Source organism: Giraffa tippelskirchi, chromosome 6 (assembly GCF_054371585.1).
Source record: "Giraffa tippelskirchi isolate mGirTip1 chromosome 6, T2T-mGirTip1v1.2.pri, whole genome shotgun sequence".
In the NCBI taxonomy this organism is placed as follows: domain Eukaryota; kingdom Metazoa; phylum Chordata; class Mammalia; order Artiodactyla; family Giraffidae; genus Giraffa; species Giraffa tippelskirchi.
Window position 1 is genome coordinate 177,016,878 of NC_137280.1, and position 26,332 is coordinate 177,043,209.

The following is a 26,332-nucleotide window of genomic DNA, read 5'->3' on the forward strand; positions in this document are numbered from 1 at the left end:
CCCGCCCTGTCCCCCCTGACCCCCGGAGCCTGGATTCCGTGCCTCCTTCCAGGCCGCGTCTCAGACTCGGTCAAGTCGGGCAAAGCCTATTTGTGACCCTCGATGGTGGGAGACCCACGCAGTTTCTGGGCCTCTGAGAGTGAGGTAGGGGAGGCTGAAGCCAAAACAACTGTCCCAGGGACACGGCCCTTTTTGAGGGACAGGGATCACTGTTACACACAAACATACGTATGAGCATTCTTTTGTCAATGTGGTAAACTGTGTAGTTATCAAGTCCACTGCAGACCGGTAACGGGTATACAGCATATACATGCTGTATGTCCTTTAATTTCTCAGCTATCTTTTGAAGTGTTATTAAAATGTCTTCTGACACTCATATATGCATTTTAAAATTCTTCAGAAGTTTAGCGTTTGTGCTGAAAGAGCACCAAACGCCTACTGAGAGATCCCTCAGGTTCTAGAACCACTGACGCTGCCTTTCCGTCCTGTCTCCTTCTAGCTCCTGCCTTGCCACTTTGTTCTACCTCCTCACCCCAAGCCTTTCCTAACTCAAAACGGGCCCAGAATGCAAGAATAAATATAGCAATTCATAAGCAAAATCCTGATCTGCTTATCTGTCATCATTTCCCTACCTGGCCTGCAGGCAGCTGAGGACCCGTGCACGAAGCAGGTTTAGAGGCAAATACGACATGTATCTGATGTACGGTTGCTGCTGCCCTGACTCCCTGGAGGGTGACCCTGGCAACAAAGCAGAAGCAGAGTCTTGGGCATGGTCAGAAAACCTGCTTCAAGTCTTAGCTCCAGCATTCTGCTTGTATGATCACGGGCAAGCCCCGGCCTCTTCCCGAGGTGAGGCAACATATATGTGATTTAATTGTTCGTTTTTCACTGACCCAAGTACAAAGCAGTCCATGGATAGAAAAGGCGCCTCCTGCCAAGCTGCCGGGGCAGTGCTCCCCCAGCCTCCTGTTTCTGGAGACCATGAGGCCGTGGGCAGGCATTAAGCGAAGGGCTGGCTCTCTGGGACAGAGACTACTTATGACTGAAGGAGACCATGCACTCAGGGCGAGAGACAGCAGGGGCCCGACACGCAGCCCCATTCAATCACAACCTGCTCTCCGCCCTGGCCTTATCACTGTGCAAATGGCAGGCTTCCTTTGACCACAGTATTGCTCTTGCTTACTCAGAGAGGTGGATACTGGCCAGTGGTACTGCTGGAACCACAGGGAATGACAAGACAACGGTGCACGCACAATTCTGTCTGCAGTGGATTGGAAAGGTATGTAAACATTTACATCTGCTGAGATCTTTTTCTCAGGTTCAGTTCAGTTCAGTCTCTCAGTCATGTCTCTTTGCGACCCCATGGAATGCAGCACACCAGGCCTCCCTGTCCATCATCAAACCCCGGAGTTTACTCTAACTCATGCCCATTGAGTCAGTGATGCCATCCAACCATCTCATCCTCTGTTGTCCCCTTCTCCTCTTGCCTTCAATCTTTCCCAGCATCAGGGTCTTTTCCAGTGAGTCAGTTCTTCGCATCAGGTGGCCAAACTACTGGAGTTTCAGCTTCAGCATCGGTCCTTCCAATGAATATTCAGGACTGATTTCCTTTAGGATAGACTGGTTGGACCTCCTTGCAGTCCAAGGGACTCTCAGTCTTCTCCAACATGATAGTGCAAAAGGATCAATTCTTCGGTGATCAGCTTTCTTTATAGTCCAACTCTCACATCCATACATGATCACTGGAAAAACCATAGCCTTGACTAGATGGACATTTGTTGGCAAAGTAATGTCTCTGCTTTTGAATATGCTGTCTAGGTTGGTCATAACTTTTCTTCCAAAGAGTAAGTGTCTTTTAATTTCAGGCTGCAATCACCATCTGCAGTGATTTTGGAGCCCCAAAATAAAATCTGTCACTGTTTCCACATCTATTTGCCATGAAGTGATGGGACTAGATGCCATGATATTAGTTTTCTGAATGTTGAGTTTTAAGCCAACTTTTTCACTTCCTTTCACTTTCGTCAAGAGGCTCTTTAGTTCTTCTTTGCTTTCTGCCATAAGGGTCGTGTCATCTGTGTATCTGAGGTTATTGATATTTCTCCCCACAATCCTGATTCCAGCTTCTGCTTCCTCCAGCCCAGCGTTTCTCATGATGTACTCTGCATATAAGTTAAATAAGCAGGGTGGCAATATACAGCCTTGATGTACTCCTTTCCCTATTTGGAACCAGTCTGTTGTTCCATGTCCATTTCTAACTGCTGCTTCTTGACCTGCATACAGATTTCTCAGGAGGCAGGTAAGGTGGTCTGGTATTTCCATCTCTTGAATAATTTTCTATAGTTTGTTGTGATCCACACAGTCAAAGGCTTTGGCATAGTCAATAAAGCAGAAATAGATGTTTTTCTGGAACTCTCTTACTTTTTCGATGATCCATCAGATGTTGGCAATTTGATCTCTGGTTCCTCTGCCTTTTCTAAAACCAGCCTGAACATCTGAAGTTCACGGTACACGTATTGCTGAAGCCTGGCTTGGAGAATTTTGAGCATTACTTTACTAGCGTGTGAGATGAGTGCAATTGTGTGGTAGTTTGAGCATTCTTTGGCATTGCCTTTCTTTGGGATTGGAATGAAAACTGACCTTTTCCAGTCCTGTGGCCACTGCTGAATTTTCCAAATTTGCTGGCATATTGAATGCAGCACTTTCACAGCATCATCTTTCAGGATTTGAAATAGCTCAACTGGAACTCCATCACCTCCACCAGCTTTGCTCATAGTGATGCTTCTTAAGGCCCACTTGACTTCGCATTCCAGGATGTCTGTCTCTAGGTGAGTGAACACACCATTGTGATTATCTGGGTCATGAAGATCTTTTTTGTACAGTTCTTCTGTGTTTCTTGCCGTCTCTTCTTAGTATCTTCTGCTTCTGTTAGGTCCATACCATTTCTGTCCTTTATTGAGCCCATCTTTGCGTGAAATGTTCCCTTGGTATCTCTAATTTTCTTGAAGAGATCTCTAGTCTTTCCCATTCTATTGCTTTCCTTTATTTCTCTGCAATGGTCACTGAAGAAGGCTTTCTTATCTCTCCTTGCTGTTCTTTGGAACTCTGCATTCAAATGGGTATATCTCTCCTTTTCTCCTTTGCCTTTCACTTCTCTTTTCACAGCTATTTGTAAGGCCTCCTCAGGGAGCCATTTTGCCTTTTTGCATTTCTTTTTCTTGGGGATGGTCTTGCTCACTGCCTCCTGTACAATGTCACGAACCTCCGTCCATAGTTCTTCAGGCACTCTGTCTATCACATCTAATCCCTTGAATCTGTTTGTCACTTCCACCATATAATCGTAAGGGATTTGATTTAGGTCATACCTGAATGGTCTAGTGGTTTTCCCTACTTTCTTCAACTTAAGGCTGAATTTGCCAATAAGGAGTTCATGATCTGAGCCACAGTCCGCTCCCAGTCTTATTTTTGCTGACTGTATAGAGCTTCTCCATCTTTGGCTGCAAAGAATATAATCAATCTGATTTCGGTGTTGACCATCTGGTGATGTCCACGTGTAGAGTGTTCTCTTGTGTTGTTGGAAGAGGGTGTTTGCTATGACCAGTGCGTTCTCGTGGCAAAACTCTATTAGCCTTTGCCCTGCTTCATTCTGTACTCCAAGGCATACTGTACTTCAGACTCTTGTTGACCATGATGGCTACTTCATTTCTTCTAAGGGATTCCTGCCCACAGTAGTAGATATAATGGTCATCTGAGTTAAATTCACCCATTCCAGTCCATCTCAGTTTGCTGATTCCTAGAATGTCGATGTTCGCTCTTGCCATCTCTTGTTTGACCACTTCCAATTTGCCCTGATTCATGGACCTAACATTCCAGGTTCCTATGCAATATTGCTCTTTACAGCATCGGACCTTGCTTCCATCACCAGTCACATCCACAGCTGGGTATTGTTACTTTGGCTCCATCCCTTCATTCTATCTGGAGTTAGTTCTACACTGATGTCCAGTAGCAGCATATTGGGCACCTACTGACCTGGGGAGTTCATCTTTCAATGTCCTATCTTTTTCCCTTTTCATACTGTTCATGCGGTTCTCAAGGCAAGAACACTGAAGTGGTTTGCCAGTCCCTTCTCCAGTGGACCACATTCTGTCAGACCTCTCCACCATGACCTGTCCGTCTTGGGTGGCCCCACATGGCATGGCTTAGTTTCACTGAGTTAGGCAAGGCTGTAGTCCATGTGATCAGATTGGTTAGTTTTCTGTGATTGTGGTTTTCAGTCTGTCTGCCCTCTGATGGAGAAGGATAAGAGGCTTATGGAAGCTTCCTGATGGGAGAGACTGACTGAGGGGGAAAGAGGGTCTTGTTCTGATGGGCGGGACCATGCTCAGTAAGCCTTTAATCCAATTTTCTGTTGATGAGTGGGGCTGTGTTCTTTCACCTGAGGGTAAAGTATGGTAGAGGGAATGAAGGTAATGGTGACCTCCTTCAAAGGGTCACAGGCACACACTGCTGCTCTGAATGCCCCCAGCCCTGCCGCAGGCCCCGCTGACCCCTGCCTCCGCTGGAGACCTCTGGACACTCCCGGGCAAGTCTGGGCCAGTCTCTTGTGGGGTCACTGCTCCTTTCTCCTGGGTCCTGGTGCACAAGGTTGTTTGCACTCTCCAGGAGTCTGTTTCCCCAGTCCTGTGGAAGTTCTGGCAGCTCTATGGTGAGGTTAACAGCGACCTCCTCCAAGAGGGCTTATGCCATACCCAGGTCTGCTGCACCCAGAGCCCCTGCCCCTGTGGCAGGCCACTGCTGACCCGCACCTTCTCAGGGGACAGTGACAGTTCTGTCTCAGTCTCTGTGGGGTAAACAAGGTATGTTTGGGCCCTCTGAGCGTCTCTGGTGGATATGGGGTTTGATTCTAAACGTTGGATTAGGTTTGATTCTCCTACCATTTTAGGTAAGAGACTATAAATCGATTTAATATGTTTAGGCTCCTCTTCTTAGCCTCTTTGGGCTTATTCTCTGTGATTATTAATAATTACCAACTTGAGTAGTTTTTTCCTCCAAATGCTAGGTTAGGCTATTGAACTTGCAGGTCAGTCTATTCAGAGTCTAAGGGACTTTTATATCCCCCTTATGTCAGCTGAAATTTACTTGCTTGATGTCCACCTTGAGTGCTAACTTGCTGACCTGTGCAGGAAACAGCAGAACGAGGCACTGACGAGCACTGGGCTGGAATCCCGACTCACTTCCTTACCAGCCATGTGACCCTCAGCCACTACTTAACCTTTTGATGCCTTTGGAGATTTAAGTCTACGTCTACAATTTTTGGTCCTCCAGTATGGTGAGCAAAACTTATGCAGTATTTTTGGTTACTCAGCCAGCAGGAAGCCAGTGACTCAGAATTGCCTGCTTTCTGTTCCATTTTCTGGGGAAAAACAAACTGGATGCCTATGTGTAAATGCCTCAGAGCACAGGGAGGAGGGGAAGGTAATACAACACAGCATGGGGAAGAAGGTGAGACACTGTCATGCTTGGCTTCTATTACAGCCAGCTCTATCTCTGGAGAAAAGCTCTTCCCAGCTTCCTGGACTGTGAGACATCATGACTTTCTGGGGGCCATCGGGCATACAACCTCCTTCTTTATAAGATCTTCAGCTTATAAACACAGTAGCGGAGCTACAAGTCATTGGGGAGTGAAGGAGTTGCGGGAAGTAGGTCACCGTGCAGGGCTCAGCTTGTGCTAGTCTTTCTCCCTGCTTGGGTTGTTTCTCACTTGGATAATCACAAAAAAGCCCTGTGAGCCAGGCATACCCTGGGCCAAGGTGAACCCCTTCCCATACGGTGAATTCGGCTGCTTTGGGAAAAACACGTAGTCGAGTCTCCTCAGTATGAGACTCTCGGGGCGGCCAGGGAGGCTGGTGATCTTGTTCAGAGTGGTGCTCAAGGAGGCACCTGGTAAACATTTATTAAACAGACAGCAGGTCGAGATACAGAGTTCATTTGCTGGATGTGATGAAACTGTTGTTTCCACAGATTCAAGGAGGTTGCCAGGCTATGTCTAATATATTATTTTTATAAGGCAACTAATTTTTACAAAAAAACTTAAATGTCTTCTTTCAGGTGCTATTTACTCAAGCAGATGTGGGCCACAGTCACAGTCCACTTGTGATTCATCATCCAATCTAGGTGAGTGCTTGCTTTCCAGACAAGGTGGATTTTGTAAGCTCCCCATTTCTATCCTCATCTGCCTGAAATGTGAATTTAAACTAAAATGAAAACTCTGACATTCTTCCGTGGCTCCAAACCGAAGGTACTGCAATACCAGGAATGAAGGCTCCTTGGTCCAGACCAAGAGGAGGTACTTGTGGAGGCCAAAGGCCGATCAGCATGATGGTAGCTAGGGAGGCCCCTTACAAATAACTGTTGTAACATCTGAGGTCTTTTAACGAGAAAACAGGAATAAAGTAGACAGGAGAACTAGGGCACAGATTAAATGCCTGGAAAGAATTTAAAATATCACTTAAGGACTAAAATCAAAAGGAAACCCTGTGTCATACATTTGTTCTTACTGATTGCAAGTGTGACGGCAAATGCCCACGGCTTCTGAGGCAAGGACTCCAGAGGCCTGAAAAGAGCAGGGCTTGTCACTTATATGCAGATGTCTGCACTAGTGAGGTCTCACTGGCTGAAGACACAAGAGGATGCTACATACCTCTCAGGCTAGAGACAGCCTCCACAGAGTAACTTAAGGATTCCTCCAAATTAGGCAAAGGGAGGAAGTTCTCACAGATTTTAATGGTGACTAAGAAACTTCACCAAGTAGGACATTAGACCTGTGGTCAGCTTAAGGCAAAAATGTCTCTCTGTAACAATTTAGCAAAGTATAATGGAAAGGAAAAACTAACAAAGTATTTTTCAGAATTTTAAACAGGACTCCTTTCCCCTTTTAAAAACTCAGACTATGTTTCAACTTGGTTAAAGACTCACATTGACCACACTGTTCCTACCCAGGAAGGTGGCATGAACCACCCAGAACCCTGGGGTTTCTGCTTTGGAACCAGGACTCAATTTTTTCATTTGTGAAAGTTGTGACAACATAAACTACTCTGCAGACTCATTATGAAGATTAGCTAAAACAGAGAGCCTAAGACAATATCTAATATTTCAGTTCAGTTCAGTCGCTCAGTCATGTCCGACTCTTTGTGACCCCATGAATTGCAGCACGCCAGGCCTCTCTGTCCATCACCAACTCCCAGAGTCTACCCAAACCCATGTCCATCGAGTCAGTGATGCCATCCAGCCATCTTATCCTCCATCGTCCCCTTCTCCTCCTGCCCCCCAATCCTACCCAGCATCAGGGTCTTTTCCAATGAGTCAACTCTTCGTATGAAGTGGCCAAAGCATTGGAGTTTCAGCTTCAACATCAGTCCTTCCAATGAACACCCGAGGCTGATCTCCTTTAGGATAGACTGGTTGGATCTCTTCGCAGTCCAAGGGACTCTCAAGAGTCTTCTCTAACACCACAGTTCAAAAGCATCAATTCTGCGGCACTCAGCTTTCTTCACCATCCAACTCTCACATCCATACATGACCACTGGAAAAACTATAGCCTTGACTAGAGGGACTTTTGTTGGCAAAGTAATGTCTCTGCTTTTAAATATGCTATCTAGGTTGGCCATAACCTTCCTTCCAAGGAGTGTCTTTTAATTTCATGGCCGCAGTCACCATCAGCAGTGATTTTGGAGCTCAAAAAAATAAAGTCTGACACTGTTTCCCCATCTATTTCCCATGAAGTGATGGGACCAGATGCCATGATCTTAGTTTTCTGAATGTTCAGCTTTAAGCCAACTTTTTCACTCTCCTCTTTCAACAAGAGGGTCTTTAGTTCTTCACCTTCTGCCGTAAGGGTGGTATCATCTGCATATCTGAGGTTATTGATATTTCTCCCAGCAATCTTGATTCCAGCTTGTGCTTCCTCCAGCCCAGCATTTCTCATGATGTACTCTGCTAAATAAGCAGGGTGACAATATACAGCCTTGATGTACTCCTTTTCCTATTTGGAACCAGTCTGTTGTTCCATGTCCAATAACTGTTGCTTCCTGACTTGCATACAGGTTTCTCAAGAGACAGGTCTAATATTTAGTACTTTGTAAATGCACACTATTCTTAGAATGAAAAAATGCATTTTTCTCAATGAATCTGAAGAAGAATCGCTGTTTTATAGTCAAAGAAAAAGAAAATCATGGTGGCTTACTGAATCTGACAGCAAATGGCTAAGATGCAGTATTTTTCCTTGCATTAGACCTCCTCCCTCTAATATTCACTAAAGAACTGCATATGATTATAAATTAGAAAATGGAATAAATTGCCATATCTAGGCATGTTCAGTTAAGTCGCTCAGTCGTGTCCAACTCTTTGCAACCCCAGATCTAGGCATGTAGCCTTTTAGTATAACTGACATTCATTAAATTTTCTTTCTTTTAATTTAATAAAATTCCCATGTCAAATTCTTTCAGCTCCTAAGAAAGTGATTAAGATGCTTTTAAGATTTTTAGCTAAAATGTTCATCAATCCTAAAAGGCAGTGCTAACATCAAACAAAGATAGAAAGCAATTGTATTTCCCCTTCACTCTGCACATCAATAAAGAAAATTTTTTCAAACCTTTACCCAGGCACAAACGGTAGTACTGAACCTTTAATTCCGAGTCCTTACTTTATAGAGAAAACAGAAGCAGAGTGATTAAGTGACTTGTTAAGGTCACATTACTTCAAGTATCATTAATTTTTGAGAGAAAAAAGGTCGATTCCAAGAATTAGAAAAATGAGGTTGACATTGGTCACATCAAATTCTAGGGAAGGTTAACAGATGGCATGTGAGCAGTTAGAAAAAGGAGGTAGCATGCTTTCACTAAGAGTGAAGCATTTACAGGTAACTTCATTTGCTTTCTTGATTTAATATACTAGCAAGATTAGGCTACTTCCATAGTGCTTGTCAACCAAACAGGACAAAGCTTCTTATTCTTTCAGTGTCCTTTTAGGAAATATAAGCATCTAAGAGACTAGTAGTTGCTTCAACAACTGTACCCAAAGTACTGACTGGTGGGTCAAAGTAATCTAGAGGGCCGTCTACAGTGGCATTCTGAAGAGGGCCTGTATTTCATCCTGTTTTGTTATTTATCTGTAACCTGGACAAAGCCTCTAAACACCAAAGGCATGCTTCATCAAAATTGGGACTGACATAGGCTGGGAGAAGAACCAGAGTTCATGCAGACCTTTACAAGTTGATTTTAGTAAGGATGAATGTAGTCCTTCAATTAGGTTAATGAGAAATTGTGTAGGTAAGTATTAGGAACCAGCCTGGCTTACCAGCAATAGCTTGAGGTTTAGCAAAAGACAATAATGTGATACGCGTGCCTAAAAATGATGGTAATGACAATAATAATGTCAACATATACTAGTCGTAACGGTCATATGAGAATCACCTCGATGATGGCAATAATGCTTCTGGATCCTGCTTTAGTCAGACCACAGAGCTGTGTTTAGTTCTAAGCAATGCATTATATGTGAGAGACTGAAATAGTCAATGCCAGTGGTCTAGAATAGGTATCATGCAAGATCTGAGAAAAGTATGAATCCTGAGGGGAGACATGAAGAGGTGGCCATGTAGAAGGACCAAGACGGTTCTGCCTAGCTTCACATGTGTGCTATTTATAGGAGCATGTGGGTGACACTTCTGTAATAACGAAATCCAACCCTTGTAGGGGTGCTGAATGGCTCGACCTCTGGAAGTCCATCAACTACCTCTGTATAGCCAAGTTCTCTTTTAGCCTCTTCCTTCTTAGATCACAGTGGAAGGACTATAAAATCATGTGCTCAGGAGCCTATTCCAGACTTCCTGTTAAGACCTGTGTTCTTTGCTATTAACACTAAATCCTTGAGGAGGTTACATTATAGAAGTTACATGACTACACAATTAAATGTTAGAAATGACCACTGAGTATATCCTGTTTATTGTTTATGATTTACACAAAAAATGATGGTCTGGGGTTGTAGAACAATAAACCAATCATTACATTTAGACCTGGGCTTTTGAAAAGCTTGCATTCCATTTTAACAGTTCACATATATTTAACAACTTATATATAAATCCAGATCACAAATAATCTTAAAGAGTTAATTAGCTTAGAGATAAACAAGAAACACAAAAGAAAACCACACAGATCTACCTTTAAATATCAGCATTCATATTACAAGAAAGAAGAAAATGTTTTAAAAAATTAATTAGGTCAAGTCACTTAACATATAATAGAGAAATAAGAGAAACAATATTTTAATTAATACTAATACTTCTAATTTACCATCATATATTCTTTACTTTTTCAAACTTTAGTTGCCTTGACTTGTCAGCCTCAGATTATATCAGCTTGTTACAATGACAACTCTAAAACCTCAGTTTTTTACAGAATTTCTAAGCCAACTCTTACTGAACTTTTCTCCTTCACAGCAGCTGTTTACAGATAGCAGGGAGCCAAGACTGAAGGGCGGAAACAGACGGAAAGCAAAAAGTACAACAGCTATCTTAAGTTCAGCTCTCAACACTGCTGGTTGAATCTGGAACCAAAACCTCTTAACAACTGGCAGATAACAGCTAAATCTTAATAGGCAAAGAAGAAATACTTTCTTTCTGACAGCTGCTATCTAGAAGAAAACCAAGGTCCCATTATACTGCCTAAATATAATGTGTGGCTTATTATAGAGAAAACTGTAACAATGTCAGTTTAACCAGTAAGTGTCATAACTGAGCATTATCACTTAAAGGAAACAAACAGCAACAACAAAAATCACACTAACCACAAAGTTCCACAATATACACGTGAGAATTAGCTTTACTCTGATTTGACCCCTTGACACTAACTGATTATCAATGAAATACGGTATGGAAAGATCACAGAGTAGAAAACAAGCAAACATTAGTTTATACAACAGTGACTATATACATCAGAAGGAAAACATGCTACCTAATGCAACATTAAGGCCTGAATGTAAGCATTTCCAAAGTCACAGATGCCCCAAAGAACCTCTAAATTACAAAGTCACCACATTACATGCATGCAATGTTCAGTTTTGTTTTACCCATAAAAGGATACACAGTATTTTACTGTAAATACCAGACACATGTACAATATATGCAAAAATTAGAATGCAAGTTTTATGCTCCTTATATTTAAGCCTCAAATGTGCCAACAGTGAAAAGTCATTTATTTTTAAGAATGGAGAAAAGAGATGGAATATAAATACTCAGAGAAATTACACAAATAAAACGTAAACTTTGCATTTGGGAAGCCATATAAACATTCCTTTTTATGTGTCCAAACTAAATTATCAATGTACTACTTGGATGGATGTTCACTCACTATGTGCTTTACTAATTTACTTGCTCAAATGTGGCATTTTGAGACCCATCATCTTTCTCCGGTCTTGGTGTCTGAAGCATCTGGAAATTAAACATCATGTCCATGTCGACATACACTTGCCTCCGGGGTGGGGCCACCTAAACAGAGATCTGTGCAGTCCTAGCTGGTTACGTAATTACAGAGATGACTCTGTGGTCAGGCTTCCCATTTAAAAAAAGAAAATGTGAGGAAAGCTGATTTCCTCTCTTGTGTAAAAGCTTGTGAACAAGTCTCTTTCAGAGGATAAATCTGAGGTCAGCATCTTTTGTCTTTTATAGAAAGGAAATTAATACCAGAGCTGTGTTACCTGTTCAGTTCTGTTCACACAGTTACTAGGGAATCATACAATCTATTCCTTTTTCATCCACAGCTTCCTTTGACACTTATTTTAATTCTGGGTGAATAGTTTTACCAAAATATATTAGTGCAAAGAAACAAAGGCTGATAATGTAATATGAATAATCTCTGTCCAGCAATACTTTAAAATAATAAATTATAACAGAGGAACGTTTAGATATGTTGTAAAAAGGTGTGGTCAAATCTGTCCTGTACTCCATCAATTTGATACTTTATACAAGATAGTACAATTAACTTTCTAGTTTTTTTTAAGGATTCAGATTTTCCTTTGGGATACAACAGAATGAGTGTTTTAAAACACTTCATGCTTTTTTTCAGACTTTCCAAAATATTACAGAGTCAAAATTACCTTTAACTATATCCAATATTTAGCACACAAATGTGCCATGAGTGTTCTGGACCTTCAAGTATAACTTTAGACAAACAGAAAGGATTTCATAATGCCATCTAATTCGTCTCACTGTACCAAGCACTGAGCACAGGAGATTGTTCATATTCTTTATTAACTTCACTTTAAGCACATCCACCAGTTCAAATATAATAATTAATTTTCTACCTAACCATTTCAAGGAGACTACAATTAAGATATAAACATTTTGTAATGCTCTAGCCAGAAGTTCTGTTTGGCATTCTAAAAAGTCTTAATTTGAAAGAGTAGATACCTTCTTACAAAACCACTCAGTAGTCTGAACCAAGAGGTTTTGATGAAGCAAGAGCAAAGGGACCAAAGAAAAAGCATGCTATATAATTCCTTTTTATTTCCAACGAAACCAAATTTTACTACTGTTGTGGTCACAATCTTCACATTTGATGCAAATAGGAAAGCTTAATTATAATCACTTAGTGGCAGTACTCCAGACAAAACCAATAATGTGTGCCACATAGATGATTATTTCTTCTGGAGAGAATTAACTGATAAGCTTGACTTTACAACTAATATAACATGTTAAACTAAAGAATACGGATGCACTACTTCAACATTCAGCTTGAAAACGTTTAGTACTTTCTGCAAACCTAAACTTAAGTTTAGAAAGGTTAATATGCTCTTTCTAAACTATGGCATAGACTATATATAGCATTTTTAATATATTTATATATAATTATTTGCACATCAGATTTAGAAGGAACCTGCAGATTTACTCTGATAGACCGATCTCATTCAAGTGGGAAGGTTCAGGGGGCTTCTGCAGCACTGTCACTGTCAGGGGGGGCGTCATGATCAGGCTCAGAGGAAGCAGCTGCGGGCGTTTCCATCACAGCAGGTGGGAAGTGACGGCGGCACACGGGGCAGGTCCCAGACTGGAGGGAGAAAAAAAGCATGTTCGAAGCTGACAAACGGAAAGGTCTGAATTGCTACGAAGTGTCAGAACAGTAGCATTATCCTAAACAAGTCAAATAATGTAAAACAAATAAACTCCACCCACAAAACACAGAGAAGTGGAACTCTGAGGCGATTTCCCCTCATCCCAATCAGACTCTAAATTTCTTTGAGGGGAACAATGTCTCCTCATCAGTTCTGTGTGTTATAGGTCACTCATCTTTCCTTTAGCGAGTACTAACTGAGCATCTGCTATACTCTCCACTTAGCACTAGTGCTACAAGGTTGAGCTTACGAGTCGCAGGGCGTGTCCTCCCCTGAAGTGAATTATTATGAATCTATGATGTGTGTATTAAGAGAAACAGAGACTTAGTTAATTCACGTATTTATTACGTCAAATCATCCCCCTAGGATCTTCCACATATGCAGTAAAGCCTCACTCTAGTGTGGTACACATATGTCAAAGCAGATGGACTGCAGCCCTTCTTTATAAGCCACATACTTCCTTTCCAGAAAGTTAAGAAGAGTTAGGTGCCTCCTGAGTAACAGAACAAATCAGTGAGGACCGTGGAACAGGGAAAGCAGTTAGACTGGGAGTGCATGATTTTAGGACCAATGGCAGATCACAGAGATTGTCATCTGGCGACAGATAATCCCCTCACAAATCTTTCTCCCAGAGATCTCCCTGATAGAAAACAGGTTAAAGAAATCATGCTGTTGAAGGTGACAAAGGTATGTATCTTGGGAACCTTCTCCCCAGGGCAAACGCTTCACAATACGCTGCTTCCTGACAGGAGACAGACTAAAGACACTACGACCTTGGGCTAAGGCAAAATCACTGACAATTTAAGACTGTGCGACATAAGTAATATTTACAATGCAAGAATTTAACTCAGCAAACAGGTACTGCGCATTCGCCATAAAGATGGAGCCAAAAGAGCAACATCTGAGAGTCAATAGAGGAGTACAGTCTCAACCAAGCACATTCTAGCCATGGAACCTTGCACGGGTGACAATTACTGGGCAATGAGAGTAAAGATACCAATGCTCCAGAGTTGTTATCAGGATTAAGGGGAAAAACGCACGCGAATCATCTAGGAGTGACACAGAGCAGGCACAGACAACACAAGACCCTTCTTGGGGCTCTGATACTATTGTGGAAGTTTAAAGAAAGGGGAGGCTAAGAATAGAAAAGGTGGAATTTAAGCTGGACTCCCTAGAACCTCGATTTTTACAGTAAAGAGATGATCATACCAGGACACGAGAAAAGTAAATCATACCAGGACATGAGAGGAGTAAATCTGAAGGACAGACTAGATCCCAGAAGGCCTTGAAAGCCCAGACAGGAACTTTAGATATTATAAAGGAATAATGAATACTTCTGCACTGGATTTGAAAGATATTAACTAGAATTTTGACAGAGATGAAGTGGAAGTAGAAGGGGAGCAAAAGCAAAGCAAAAGAAAGGAAAGAAAAGGGAGGAAGGAGAGGGTAGAAGAAGGAGAGGGGAGATGAAAGAAGCGGTCATGGAGGAGACAGAGAGCCGTATTCATCAGCAATCAAGCTGGGAAAGTGATCAGGGAGCCTCTACTGAACTGCATGTCAATATCCTTTACGCAAGAATAGAGTTCACTGAGATTTAAAGAATACCTTATTAAGTAATTCAAATCTACTTAAAAATTATTGGGTAAACATTAAAAAACAGTATATAAAAATCTGAATCAGAGGTACTTGGTAGGTTATTAAATATTTATCACACACATTTTTACGTTATATTTTAAATATTTTATTGAAGCATAGTTGATTTAGAATGTTGTGTGCATTCCTACTGTATGGCACCGTGATTCAGTCATACGTGTATTCTTTCTCATACTCCTCCCCATGGCGGTTTATCCCAGGATATTGACTACAGTTGCCTGTGCTGTACAGTAAGACCTTGCTGTTTATCCTCATTTTTAGAGATACCGTCTCATATTAGCAGAATATCTGCATAATGTTACAGTACTCTGAGTAGTCCCAAAGACTTCTTGGCTTAAGATATTTTTGGAAACATCAAATTTCAGAGATACAATCAAAGATCTAACTAGCTTTATCCTAACGTCATTTTCTTACATTGATTTTTAGAACATCTTAGTAAGTTAAAGGGATTCCCTGACGGCTCAGATAGTAAAGAATATGCCTGCAATACAGGAGAACCAGGTTCAATCCCTGGGTCAGGAAGATCCCCTGGAGAAGGGACAGGCTACCCACTCCAGTGTTCCTGCCTGGGAAATCCTATGGACAGAGGAGCCTGGCAGGCTACAGTCCGTGAGGTCACAGAGAGACGAATACGACTGAGAGACTCACACTCTCACACCTTAGTAAGGTGAAGTAGTTTGATATTATCATTAATCTGTAATCATTAAAAGGTAACCAATTTTAAACACTAAATTAAAAAATATTTTGAGTATGTAGCTAAGTACAACAGGCTTAAAAGACACTACTATCATCATTAGCTTGTAGGAGAAACTATTAAAATATTAATTCTAAAAAAGTAAATGTGCAACTCACCTTTTGTAGCCAAATTGAGACACAAGGTTTGTGAAAGAAATGGTGACAGGGTAGCTCCGTGGCTATGTCGTCCTTAATGTACTCGCTGCAGCAGATCGGGCAGCACTGCTCCTGACCAATAGCTGAAAACAAATAACAGGATTTATCAGTCCCATAAAGTTCAATTTTAATAAAACTGAAATCCAACACATTAACTCATAGATGATAACTACAGAAGATGAAAGAACCAGAACTTGATCAATTAATTGGCAAATGTATTTCTGCTTAACGCATGACAATCTGGAATTTAATAAACACTGCCTTTGTAGAAAAGCTGACTGGAGAACATTTGTCCCAACCTATCACTTGCTAAATTTAAAGATTCCACTAGGTTAAGTTTGTCAGAACAAAGTTTCACAGAAAATCTAGTGAAAGTTTCTGACAGTATTTCTATTCTATGTGCACGGGTAACATACTTGAATATGCAACATGTCGTCTGACACGTCTATCAGAGATAAACTTTGCCCTTACCAGCATGATCTTCAAGAACAAGGGTCTCTGGAAGACCATCAATGCTCTCCTTACTGGCTGGGGGATTGGCCACTTCAACATCCACTGCAAGAGACTCTAAGTGTGCCAGGGCAGTCTGAAAATGGAAAGTCACATCACTTTGTTAGATACACTTTTTAAGCAGCAATGAAAGCCATGTTTAAAAAGGTGTCATCTAAAATCACATCCAGCATTAGCCCTCTTCCTGTTGGTTTCTTTTGCTTTGGTTCCTCCATTAAACCAAAAATATCATAAACATATGGAAAAAAAAGAAATAAACAAACCTATTTCTCACAAGTACAACAAAAGTCTATTTTGTCTCAATAACCATCTATTTGACCATCATACTTGTATTTTCAAAACAGTGGTTACCTCTTCTAACTTGTGAGTTTCTGTGTGAGATCAATCACATGAAAGAAAGTAATCTTTTGGATAGGTTCAACTCATTAAAGTAAAATATGGCCAAGGTTACAAGATGTTCAAGGTAGGGAAGCAAATAATGCGTTCCTGAATGGCAACATCTACTCCTGGCATGGTCAGTGCACCCACGTCACCAAGGCCACGAGCACTGGCACAGCTTGTTTTACTGCAATTGGCAGATACTGCATTTTTTACAAACCAAAGATTTCTGGCAGCCCTGCCTCAAACAAATATATCAATGCCACTTTTTCCAACAGCATTTCTCATTTCATGTCTCTGTGTCACATTTTAGTAATTTTCACATTTCAAACTTTTTGATTATTATTTATTATGATGATCTGAGATCAGTGAACTTTGCTGTTACTACTGTGACTCACTGAAGGCTAAGATAATGGTTAGTATTTTTTAGCAATGAAGTGTTCTTAAATTCAGGTATATACATTTTTTTAGACACACTGCTTCTGCACACTTAATACAGTATAGTATAAACATAACTTTTATACGCACTGAGAAACCCAAAATTCATGTGACTCACTTCACTGTAGTGCTCTTGAACTAAATCTGTAACCTCACTGAGATATGCCCGTACTCCCAGTTATCTGGGTTGTGAACTTTAATTAGGGACCCAAATGTCTGGAAAAAGTCACTATTCTAAGAAAGACAAGAAGATCAGCAGATCTTATGACCACCTAGTAAGAGTCAGCCTCATCCTTTTGTGGCTTGATTAGCTCTTTTCACTACAATTAAATTAGAACTGCAGACAGGACCTATACTCACAAGATCTAAAAGGTAGAAACAAACCAAATATCTACTGATGAATGAATGAACAAACTGGTTAGTAAAGGTAAGTATATCGTCAAATTCCGAATACTCTGATACTGTAATATGGTAGTATATCAACCTTTTTACTGAGTATTAAGGTTAAAGGATAAGAGTATTAAAAATAAGCATACTACAATAACTTGCTAATGAATACTCAATATACAAAGAGAAACCGTGACATGAAAAACCTAAGGGGGGCATAAAAGGGCAGAGCTGTTTGCATGCAAGTGAAGCTGTTACCAGCAAAAAGTAAGCTATTAAGATGTCTTATGTAAACCTCACAGAAATCATAGAGCAAAAATCTACATTAGATTTTTGTGTAGATAATATACCTACATTATCTACACAAAAGATAATGAAAATCAAGTCAAAAGAAGACAACAGGAGAGGGAGAAAGGTACAAGGGAACTACAAAACAGCCAGACAATAATGAGAAAGAACTATTAACTTCTTACCATTCTCCAATCAAAAGGCATACAGTATTGTTGTTTTTGAATTTGAAAGATGGCAACGATAACCCTATATGCGAGACAGAATAAGAGACACAGATGCATAGAACAATTTTATGGACTCTGAGGGAGAAGGTGAGGGTGGGACGTTCTGGGAGAATAGCATTGAAACATGTATATTATCATATGTGAAACAGAACACCATTCCATGTTCGATGCATGAGACAAGGGCTCAGGGCCGGGGCAATGGGATGACCCAGAGGGATGGGATGGGGAGGGAGGTGGGTGGGGGGTCCAGGAAGGGGAACACATGTAAACCCATGGCTGATTCATGTCAATGTATGGCAAAAGCTATTACAATATTGTAAAGTAATTAGCCCCCAACTAAAATAAATAAATTTATATAAAAAAAAAAAAAAAGAGAAGCAAAGGAATGCAGAAACAAAGATAGAGCAGTCATAAGTCTGCTTAAGTCACAACCATAACTTAAGCAATACATTGGCTCCAAGGGCTCCCAGTTCTGTCTCTGTTGGGTACTTTGAGCATTTGCTACCTGTAATCCTTGCTTGGTGCCTTGAAATAAACACTGTACTTTCATTAACCACAAAAAAAAAAAAAAAAAAAGGCATACAGTAGCAAAAGGAGAAAAAGAAGATCCAACTAACTATACGCTACCTACAAGAGACTCACTGCAGCCTCCACTGTTTGTATGTGCCACACTGTTCCAGCTTTACTGGGATATAATCGACATGTAACGCTGTGTGGGTTTAAGGTGGACCACAGGGCTTCCCAGGTGGTGCTAGTGGGAGAGTCCCTGGAAACACACAGGCTCAAAGTGAAGGGATGGAAAAAGATACTCTATTCAAGAGAAACCAAAGAGCACGGGCAGCTATGCTTCCATTACATAAAAGAAACTTTAAGCCAAAAACTGTCACAAGAGGCAAAGATGATTTTTATATAAAGAATCAACTCATCAAGAGGATGCAACAGTCATAAAAAATATGTACTGAATAACAGAGAACCTAAGCATAGTAAGCAAGTAAAAACAGATCCGAAGTGAGATTAGACAACAATAGTAGTATCGGGAGTTCAAGAACTCCCTTTCAACAACAGATACAGTACTCAGACAGAAAACAAAAAGGAAACACTGGACTTGGACTCTAGGTAAAACAGACCTAACAGACAGAGAACATTCCACAAAACAGCAGCAGAACATACATTCTTTCTGAATGCACACGAACATTCTTCAGGTTGCTGCTACTGCTAAGTCGCTTCAGTCGTGTCTGACTCTGTGCGACCCCATAGACGGCAGCCCACCAGGCTCCGCCATCCCTGGGATTCTCCAGGCAAGAACACTGGAGTGGGTTGCCATTTCTTTCTCCAGTGCATGAAAGGGAAAAGTGAAAGTGAAGTTGCTCAGTTGTGTCCGACTCTTAGCGACCCCATGGACTGCAGCCTACCAGGCTCCTCCGTCCATGGGACTTTCCAGGCAAGAGTACTGGAGTGGGGTGGTGCTACCACTTTCTAATGCCTTTTCCTCTACTTTGAGCTTTTATGTAGCTTTAGCTGGGTAGTTTAAAACTTTTCCAATAAAATTCAGCAATCAGAGAACTCTTTTGTAAAGTGGCAGGAAACTAAGGCGCTAGTACTATTTTACCTGTTGGTGTCGCGCATACGTCTCAAACCCTATTGAATCATATGCAGGGTTTAAAGTCGGAGGGTTTAAAGAAAAAGGAAAAACAAAAATGGATGAAATGGAAATTGTCATCAGTCATGCCCAGGGAAGACTCCCTAGGGTTTCCATCAGGTGACCAGGTTTCAAATGGACATGACATGTATTATGTACATATGCTTTCCAGAGAGGGCATGGGAGGGAACATTGGGGACTATACACATAAAATCTAAATGGTGTGTTCAGGCTGCCCTGCACACCTCAAAAATGTACAACTCATTCTTCAGGTTAGATCGTATCAAAAAACAAGTCTTGACAAATTTGATAAGACTGAAGTCACACCAACTATCGTTTCTGACCAAAATGGCAAGAAATTAAAAATCAACAGGAAGAAATTAGAAAATTCATAACTATGTGGAAATTAAACAAAACACTTCTGAACAACCAATAGGTTGTCCACATATTCAATATGCCAAAACTTACAGGATGAAGCAAAAGCAGATCTGAGGGGGAAGTTTATAACAAAGAAAGTCTACATTAAAAAAAAAAGGAATTACTCAGGCAACCTAACTTTACACATTAAAATTTGTATAGAACCACAAAAGACCCTGATTGTGAATAGCCAAAGCAAAGAACCAAGCTGAAGGCATCACATTTCCTGATTTCAAACTATAGTGATTAAAACAGTATGGAACCGGTATAAATACAGACACACATACCAATGGAACAGAATCAAGAACCCAGAAATAAACCCTGGAAAATACAAGACCTGATAAAGGAGCCAGGAATACTCAATGGGGAAAAGACAATCTCTTCAATAAATGGTACTGGGAAGACTGAAAAATCCCATGCAGACAGATAATCACATGCATAAAACTGAACCCCTGAGAAGAGTCGATGACTGAACTGTGGTGCTCGAGAAGACTCTTGAGAGTACCGTGGACTGCAAGGAATTCAAACCAGTCCATCCTAAGTGAGATCAACCCTGAATATTCATTGGAAGGACTGATGCTGAAGCTGGAACTCCAGTACTCTGGCCACTGATGTGAAGAGCCGACTCACTGGAAAAGACCCTGATGCTGGGAAAGATTGAAGGCGGGAGGAGAAGGGGACGACAGAGGATGAGATGGTTGGATGGCATCATCGGCTCAGTGGACATGAGTTTGAACAAGCTTCGGGAGATGGTGAAAGACAGGGAAGCCTGGTGTGCTGCAGTCCATGGGGTTGTAAAAAGTTAGACACGACTGAGTGACTGAACAACAACAACCTTACACCATTCACAAAACTTTAACTTGACACGGAATAAAGACTTACACACAAGACCTGAAACAGCAAACTCCAGGGAAAAAACACTGAACAAAAGTTCCTTAACACTGGTCTTGTCAATGATTTTCTGGATGTGACAACAAAAGCAAAAACGGTAGGGGGAAGGAAGGACTATATTAAACTCAAAAGCTTCTGAACAGGAAAAGAAACAATAAAATGAAAAGCCAAGTTATAAAGTCCAAGAAAATATTTACTGATCATGTATTTAATAAGGGATCAATATTTAAACATAAGAAAATAGTTACAAAAGAAACATTAAAAAATGTTTAATTTTTTAATGAGGTTGATGTATGGCAGAAACCAACATGATATTGTAAAGCAGTATCCTTCAATTAAAAATACCTTCTAAAAAATGAGCAGAGGAACTGAACAGACATTTTCCCAAAGACATATAAAAGGCCAACAGATATATTAACAGATGCTCAATATCACTGATCATCAGGGAAATGCATCAAAACAACGAGATACCACCTCACGTCTGTTATGGTTACACATCTGATCATGGTTATCATGAAAAAAGGCAAGAAAAAAAGTGTTGTCAGAGCTGTGGAGATAAGGGACCCTCATGCACTACCGGTGGGAACGTTAATTGACGCAGCCACCATGGAAAACAGTAGAAAAGCCGCCCCCCCCCACATTAAAAAAGAGCTATCGCATGGTCCAACAATCGTGCTTCCTGGTAGTTACCTATAAGAAATAAGACCAGGATCCTGAAGAGATATCTGTACTGCCAGGTCCACTGCAGTATTACTCACATCAGCCAATATACAGCATCCGCTCACGAACAGATAGATAAAGATGTGTTGTGTGTATACACACACACACATATATATACACACACACACACACACACATACATACAGTGAAATATTACTCAGCCATGAGAAAAACGGAAATTCTGCCATTTGTGACAGCATGGATCAACCTTGAGGGCATTAGGCCAAGTGGAACAAGTCAGACAATGAAACACAAACACTGTATAACATAACTTGTATGTGAAATCTAAAAAAGGTGAATTTATAGAAAAAGAGAGAAGAGTGGTGGTTGCCAGAGACTAGGGATTGGAGAAAACGGGCAGTTACTGGTCAAAGGGCACAAACTTCCAGTTATAAGATAAGTAAGTCCTGGGGCTTCAAAGTAGCAAAGTGATTATAGATGACCATCCTGCATTATATACCTGAAATAGGTAAGGGAGCAAATCTTAAATGTTCTCACCACAAGACAGAAATGGTAGTTATGTGAGGTGACGGAGGTTAGCAACCCTGCTGTGATAATCACTGCACGATATATAAGTGTATCAAATCAACATACTGTACGCCTTGTATGCTTGGGGGCCGAGTTACTTCAGTCATTCAGACCCTGTGCGGCCCCGTAGACTGCAGCCCGCCAGGCTCCTCTGTCCACGGGACTCTCCAGGCAAGGATACGGGAGTGGGTTGCCATGCCCTTCTCCAGGGACCATCCTGACCCAGGAACTTTACCACTAGCACCACCTGGGAAGCCCTAGGGTCCACCTTAAACCCACACCATGTTACATGTCAATTATATCCCAATAAAGCTGGAACAATGTGGTACATACAAACAGTGGCGTATAATTCAGCCTTGAAAAAGAAGGGAATTCTGACACACACTGAAACAAGAATGAACACTGAAGGCATTATGCTAGGTCAAACAGGTCAATCACAGAAGGGTAAGTACTGTATCCCTGATACGAGGTACCAAAAGTATTAAAATTCACAGGACAGGCAGTGTAATGAAGGCTGCCACAGAATGAGAAGAGGAGGGATGTGGTTATTGTTTATGTACTTACTGCCCCTTAACTATATACTTAAAAATGGTTAGAATGGTCAATTTTACATCATGTAACTGTTACCACAATACAAAATAAACTAGGCTTTCTACGTAGGAATAGGGTTCTGCCTGATGGGTAACACTGTGTTGTATTGCATGGCAAACATAGTCTTTTGTATACTCCTCATAATCTAGCCTAGGTATTTCAGCAACCATCTTTCCAAAAATAATTTGAGAAGACTTATAACAGAGTATAGGGCCAAGGCCAAAGCAAAGTCAGGACTGAAAAAAGAAAAAGCAAAGAAAGGTTTGTTGTAAAAGTTAATAAACACAGTTAATAACACTGAAAACCACGTTTGACTCTGGATTTGCAGACAGATATTGCAAAAAGAAGTGCCAGTAATAGAATCATTGCCTCTCAGCTCCAAATTCACCTTTCATTTCCATTCTGTGAAAGCAGACCTGGGCCTTTTAAATATTCTTCCTTTGTCTTAGGCTCAGTCAGCAGAGGGTGCTGGAGAGACGAGGAGGAAAGGACTGCCGCTTAGTTCTGGTGGGCTTGCCCCCAGCAGGGAGGAAGATTTCCTGTCTCTATCCCTACCTTGGCTTCTGCACCACAGGGCTGCTTCTGCCCCGGCTCCTCCAGTGAGAGGCTTCCCGGGCACCTGGCTCCAGCAGCAGACACCCTCTCCCCAGTGCCTCACAGCTGCACGGCAAGGTGGCCAGCAGCTTCCCCTGGCACTCAGCTTGGGTGGTTTAATAGTAGGAGTGCCTCCAGTTAGTCACTTCCCTGTGAACAGCTTCTCGAGCACTCCAAAGCCAGATTTTTGCCAAAAACCAGAGGGCAGATTGATTTCCAGCAAGTTCTGCCAGCCTAGCAGTACAAACACTTCTCTAAGAACCATGATTGTGTCCTCCGCAACACCGTCTGGATCTTAACCCCGGGGACAGAGAGGTAGAGTGCTTCGTCTCAGCCCTAAGGCTATCCCTCAAATCTGCTATTCCTTTATTCTTCAGAATTCACTTTCCTCGGGCCTTCCAGGTGGCACAGTGGTAAAGAATCTGCCTGCCAACACAAGAGACACAGAAGAAGCAGGTTCGATCCCTGGGTCAGGAAGAGCCCCCGGAGAAGGGAAGGGCAACCCACCCCAGTATTCTTGCCTGGAGGATCCCATGGATGGAGAAGCCTGGCGGGCTGCAGTCCACGGGGTCACACAGAGTCGGAAACAACCAAGCAGGCACACATGCAGCCTAACTGTGGTTAGTAATTCTTATCCTGCTCAACTTACTGCTTTCTCTCTTGTGACTGAGCCCAGACGGACACAGAACTGCTCAGGCATGACTCCATGCAGAAAGAATGGGACTGGGGTGGCGGGATCCTGGGCTTGAGCGCAGTGCTGAGCTCTGTGCCAACTCGAGTGGGATGCTCTCAAGGCACAGGCTGCAGTGGCATCAAGACTAAACTGTCTGTGGTGGAGTGCACCCAAGTGCCAACTGAAGCACGTCTTGGGAACCCAGGTGGCTGCGACGTGTGATGGATCCTTCTCAGCATCCCTGCCGGCTTACAAGGAGAAAAGGACAAACCTGGGCCCACTAACTTTCCAAGGGAAGCACAGTATGAGAACCAGAGTGTGCCCATGATAGCCCTGGAAAAAAATTTGTTTCTGAAAATCAAACATACATTTTAAATTAATTCTAAGTCTTGTCAAGTTTCTCAAAAATTATACCACTGACTGGTTAAAAAACAGGATTCTAAAACTCAAAATGAGGATATGTGGTTGAATTCAGATGTAACTGATTCGAATCCCCATGTCACTCTGAGTCTCCTATACGAGTAGGAGCGGCTGATCATCCACAAACGCCTTTCCTCTACTTGAAAATCCTGGGATGACTGTGGATAGAGCACCCATCCCTTAGTACTTCTAATCCCAACAGTAAAGTTACCAGAGAGCTACAGCAGCCAGAAAAGGCAGGATGACTGAGGACACAAGACTCCTGAGAAATGTAGGTTTGGGTCTCACCACCAAGTAAAGAATGCTAACCAGGCAGATCCTTGCTGAAGATGGAAAACAAGGGAAAGGGACACTAGCTATCAGTTACAGCCTGAGACCACACACAGCAACGAGGACTAGCCGCTTTGCAGACTTTCTATCTGCTGGTTATATGGATAGGTTTATCTGCATCTACTAACCATTTTTTCCATCCTTCCCATTTTTATTTTATACAGCAGTCAACTTTACAATTAGATCTTTATATAAAAGAACATTCAGTATGACTGACTTAACTTGTGCAGTCATTAACATAGCCAGCAATGAACGCCGTGACTCTTGGGGCTCTTCATCTGCTCACCGGGGGAAAGAGTGAAAACTTCTGTTGCGTCTTGTTAGACAGACACCTAACTGTTGTGTACTGGGTGGGAGTTCAAATGTTTGACTGCTTGGGTTCTGTATACAAAGGGGTATACAGAACCCGAGCAATCAAAGATATATGGACTGTTCCAGTGACCAATTATCATTTCTCAGATCTAAATTCACTACTTTTATAAGCTCTGTGAAAATGGATTTGGGCTGTTTAAATATTTTCCCTCCTGATAGCTATCACGATGTCAAGCTCTGTTCACAGAGAACGGTGAACAGACGGTACAGCAGGGAAAGGGCTCTGCTCCTGACCCTCATGAGAAGCCCGACCAGCTTCTGTGGCACAAACAGCCTTCTCCAGCAGCAGATTCCTGCAGTGCACACAGCTTCTCTAGCACCCAGCTCTTGAAGGGCACAGGGCCAGCCGGCTTCCCCAGCCCCCACCACGGACACAGCGTTCCAGTCAGACATCACCTTCCAAGGCTGATCTTCAGCAAGTTCTGCCAGCCAAGGACCGCAGTGACTTCTCTGCTATTCACTGAGCCACAGCTATGCCATCCCCACCAAGGTATGGATCCCAGCCACAGAGTAGAGTGTGAACTCTTCCTAAGGTGGTCCCGGGTGGTGGCTGCTCCTTGGGTGTGCTTTTTCTATATTCTTTAGAACGACCTTTGTTACTAAATACTCCCTTTTCATTCTAATCCCTTGTTATAGAGATTTTTACATATATTGAAATTTCAGGTATTTATTAGCACTACCAATATGCAGTCATCAAAAAGGAATAATGAACCCATTGACACAAACATGTATTATAGCATAGTTAACCTGGAATAAACTCCCCAAATGGATCTTCCTATAAATAGCATCCCTTCTTTTTGTTTATGTGTAGCACAGATGAGTTCTCTTTATATTAAAACTTTCCAATAAAGAGATAGGGAAATGGAAAGTAAGAGCCTGTTACTTGTCCCTTCTTTCTCATGAATAACTACAGCTGCAATCTGAATGTCCTTCAATTCCCTATGTACTTCTGAAGGTAAACGCTGCAATAACTCACCTGTAAATTTCAATATATGTAAAAATAATTTATTGTCTTGGCACTTACATATATTTAAGATGATCTTGGGTCACGTATAAGCAACAAGTGTAAGAAAGACCACTTTATAGCCACTGGTACAAAAATCCATTAATATCTGTCTACACCTTAGTACAATATATATTCAAATGTTAGTCCAAGTGTCAGAAAGACAACTAGATGGCCTAAACAGCCTTAAAGCAGCACAATCCTTTGTCAGCACAGAATCTAGT

The 26,332-nt window shown here is 41.7% G+C and overlaps 1 protein-coding gene across 4 annotated transcripts in view; it reads right to left on the reverse strand.

Annotated features, from left to right (window-relative positions):
* The window catches only part of PJA2 (praja ring finger ubiquitin ligase 2), a 128,742-nt gene that overhangs the window by 38,639 nt on the left and 63,771 nt on the right, over positions 1 to 26,332 (reverse strand). For 2 of the 4 annotated variants that reach the window (XM_081505354.1, XM_081505356.1), the window contains exons 8-10: positions 16,174 to 16,288; positions 15,664 to 15,785; positions 12,924 to 13,094 (exon numbers count right to left, since the gene is read on the reverse strand). In XM_081505354.1, the coding sequence (XP_081361480.1) occupies positions 12,969 to 13,094; positions 15,664 to 15,785; positions 16,174 to 16,288 (363 nt within the window). In that variant the 3' untranslated portion in view covers positions 12,924 to 12,968. Of the gene's footprint in view, positions 1 to 9,958; positions 13,095 to 15,663; positions 15,786 to 16,173; positions 16,289 to 26,332 lie in introns of those variants that run through there. The other 2 variants (XM_081505353.1, XM_081505355.1) reach the window with 1 other exon arrangement.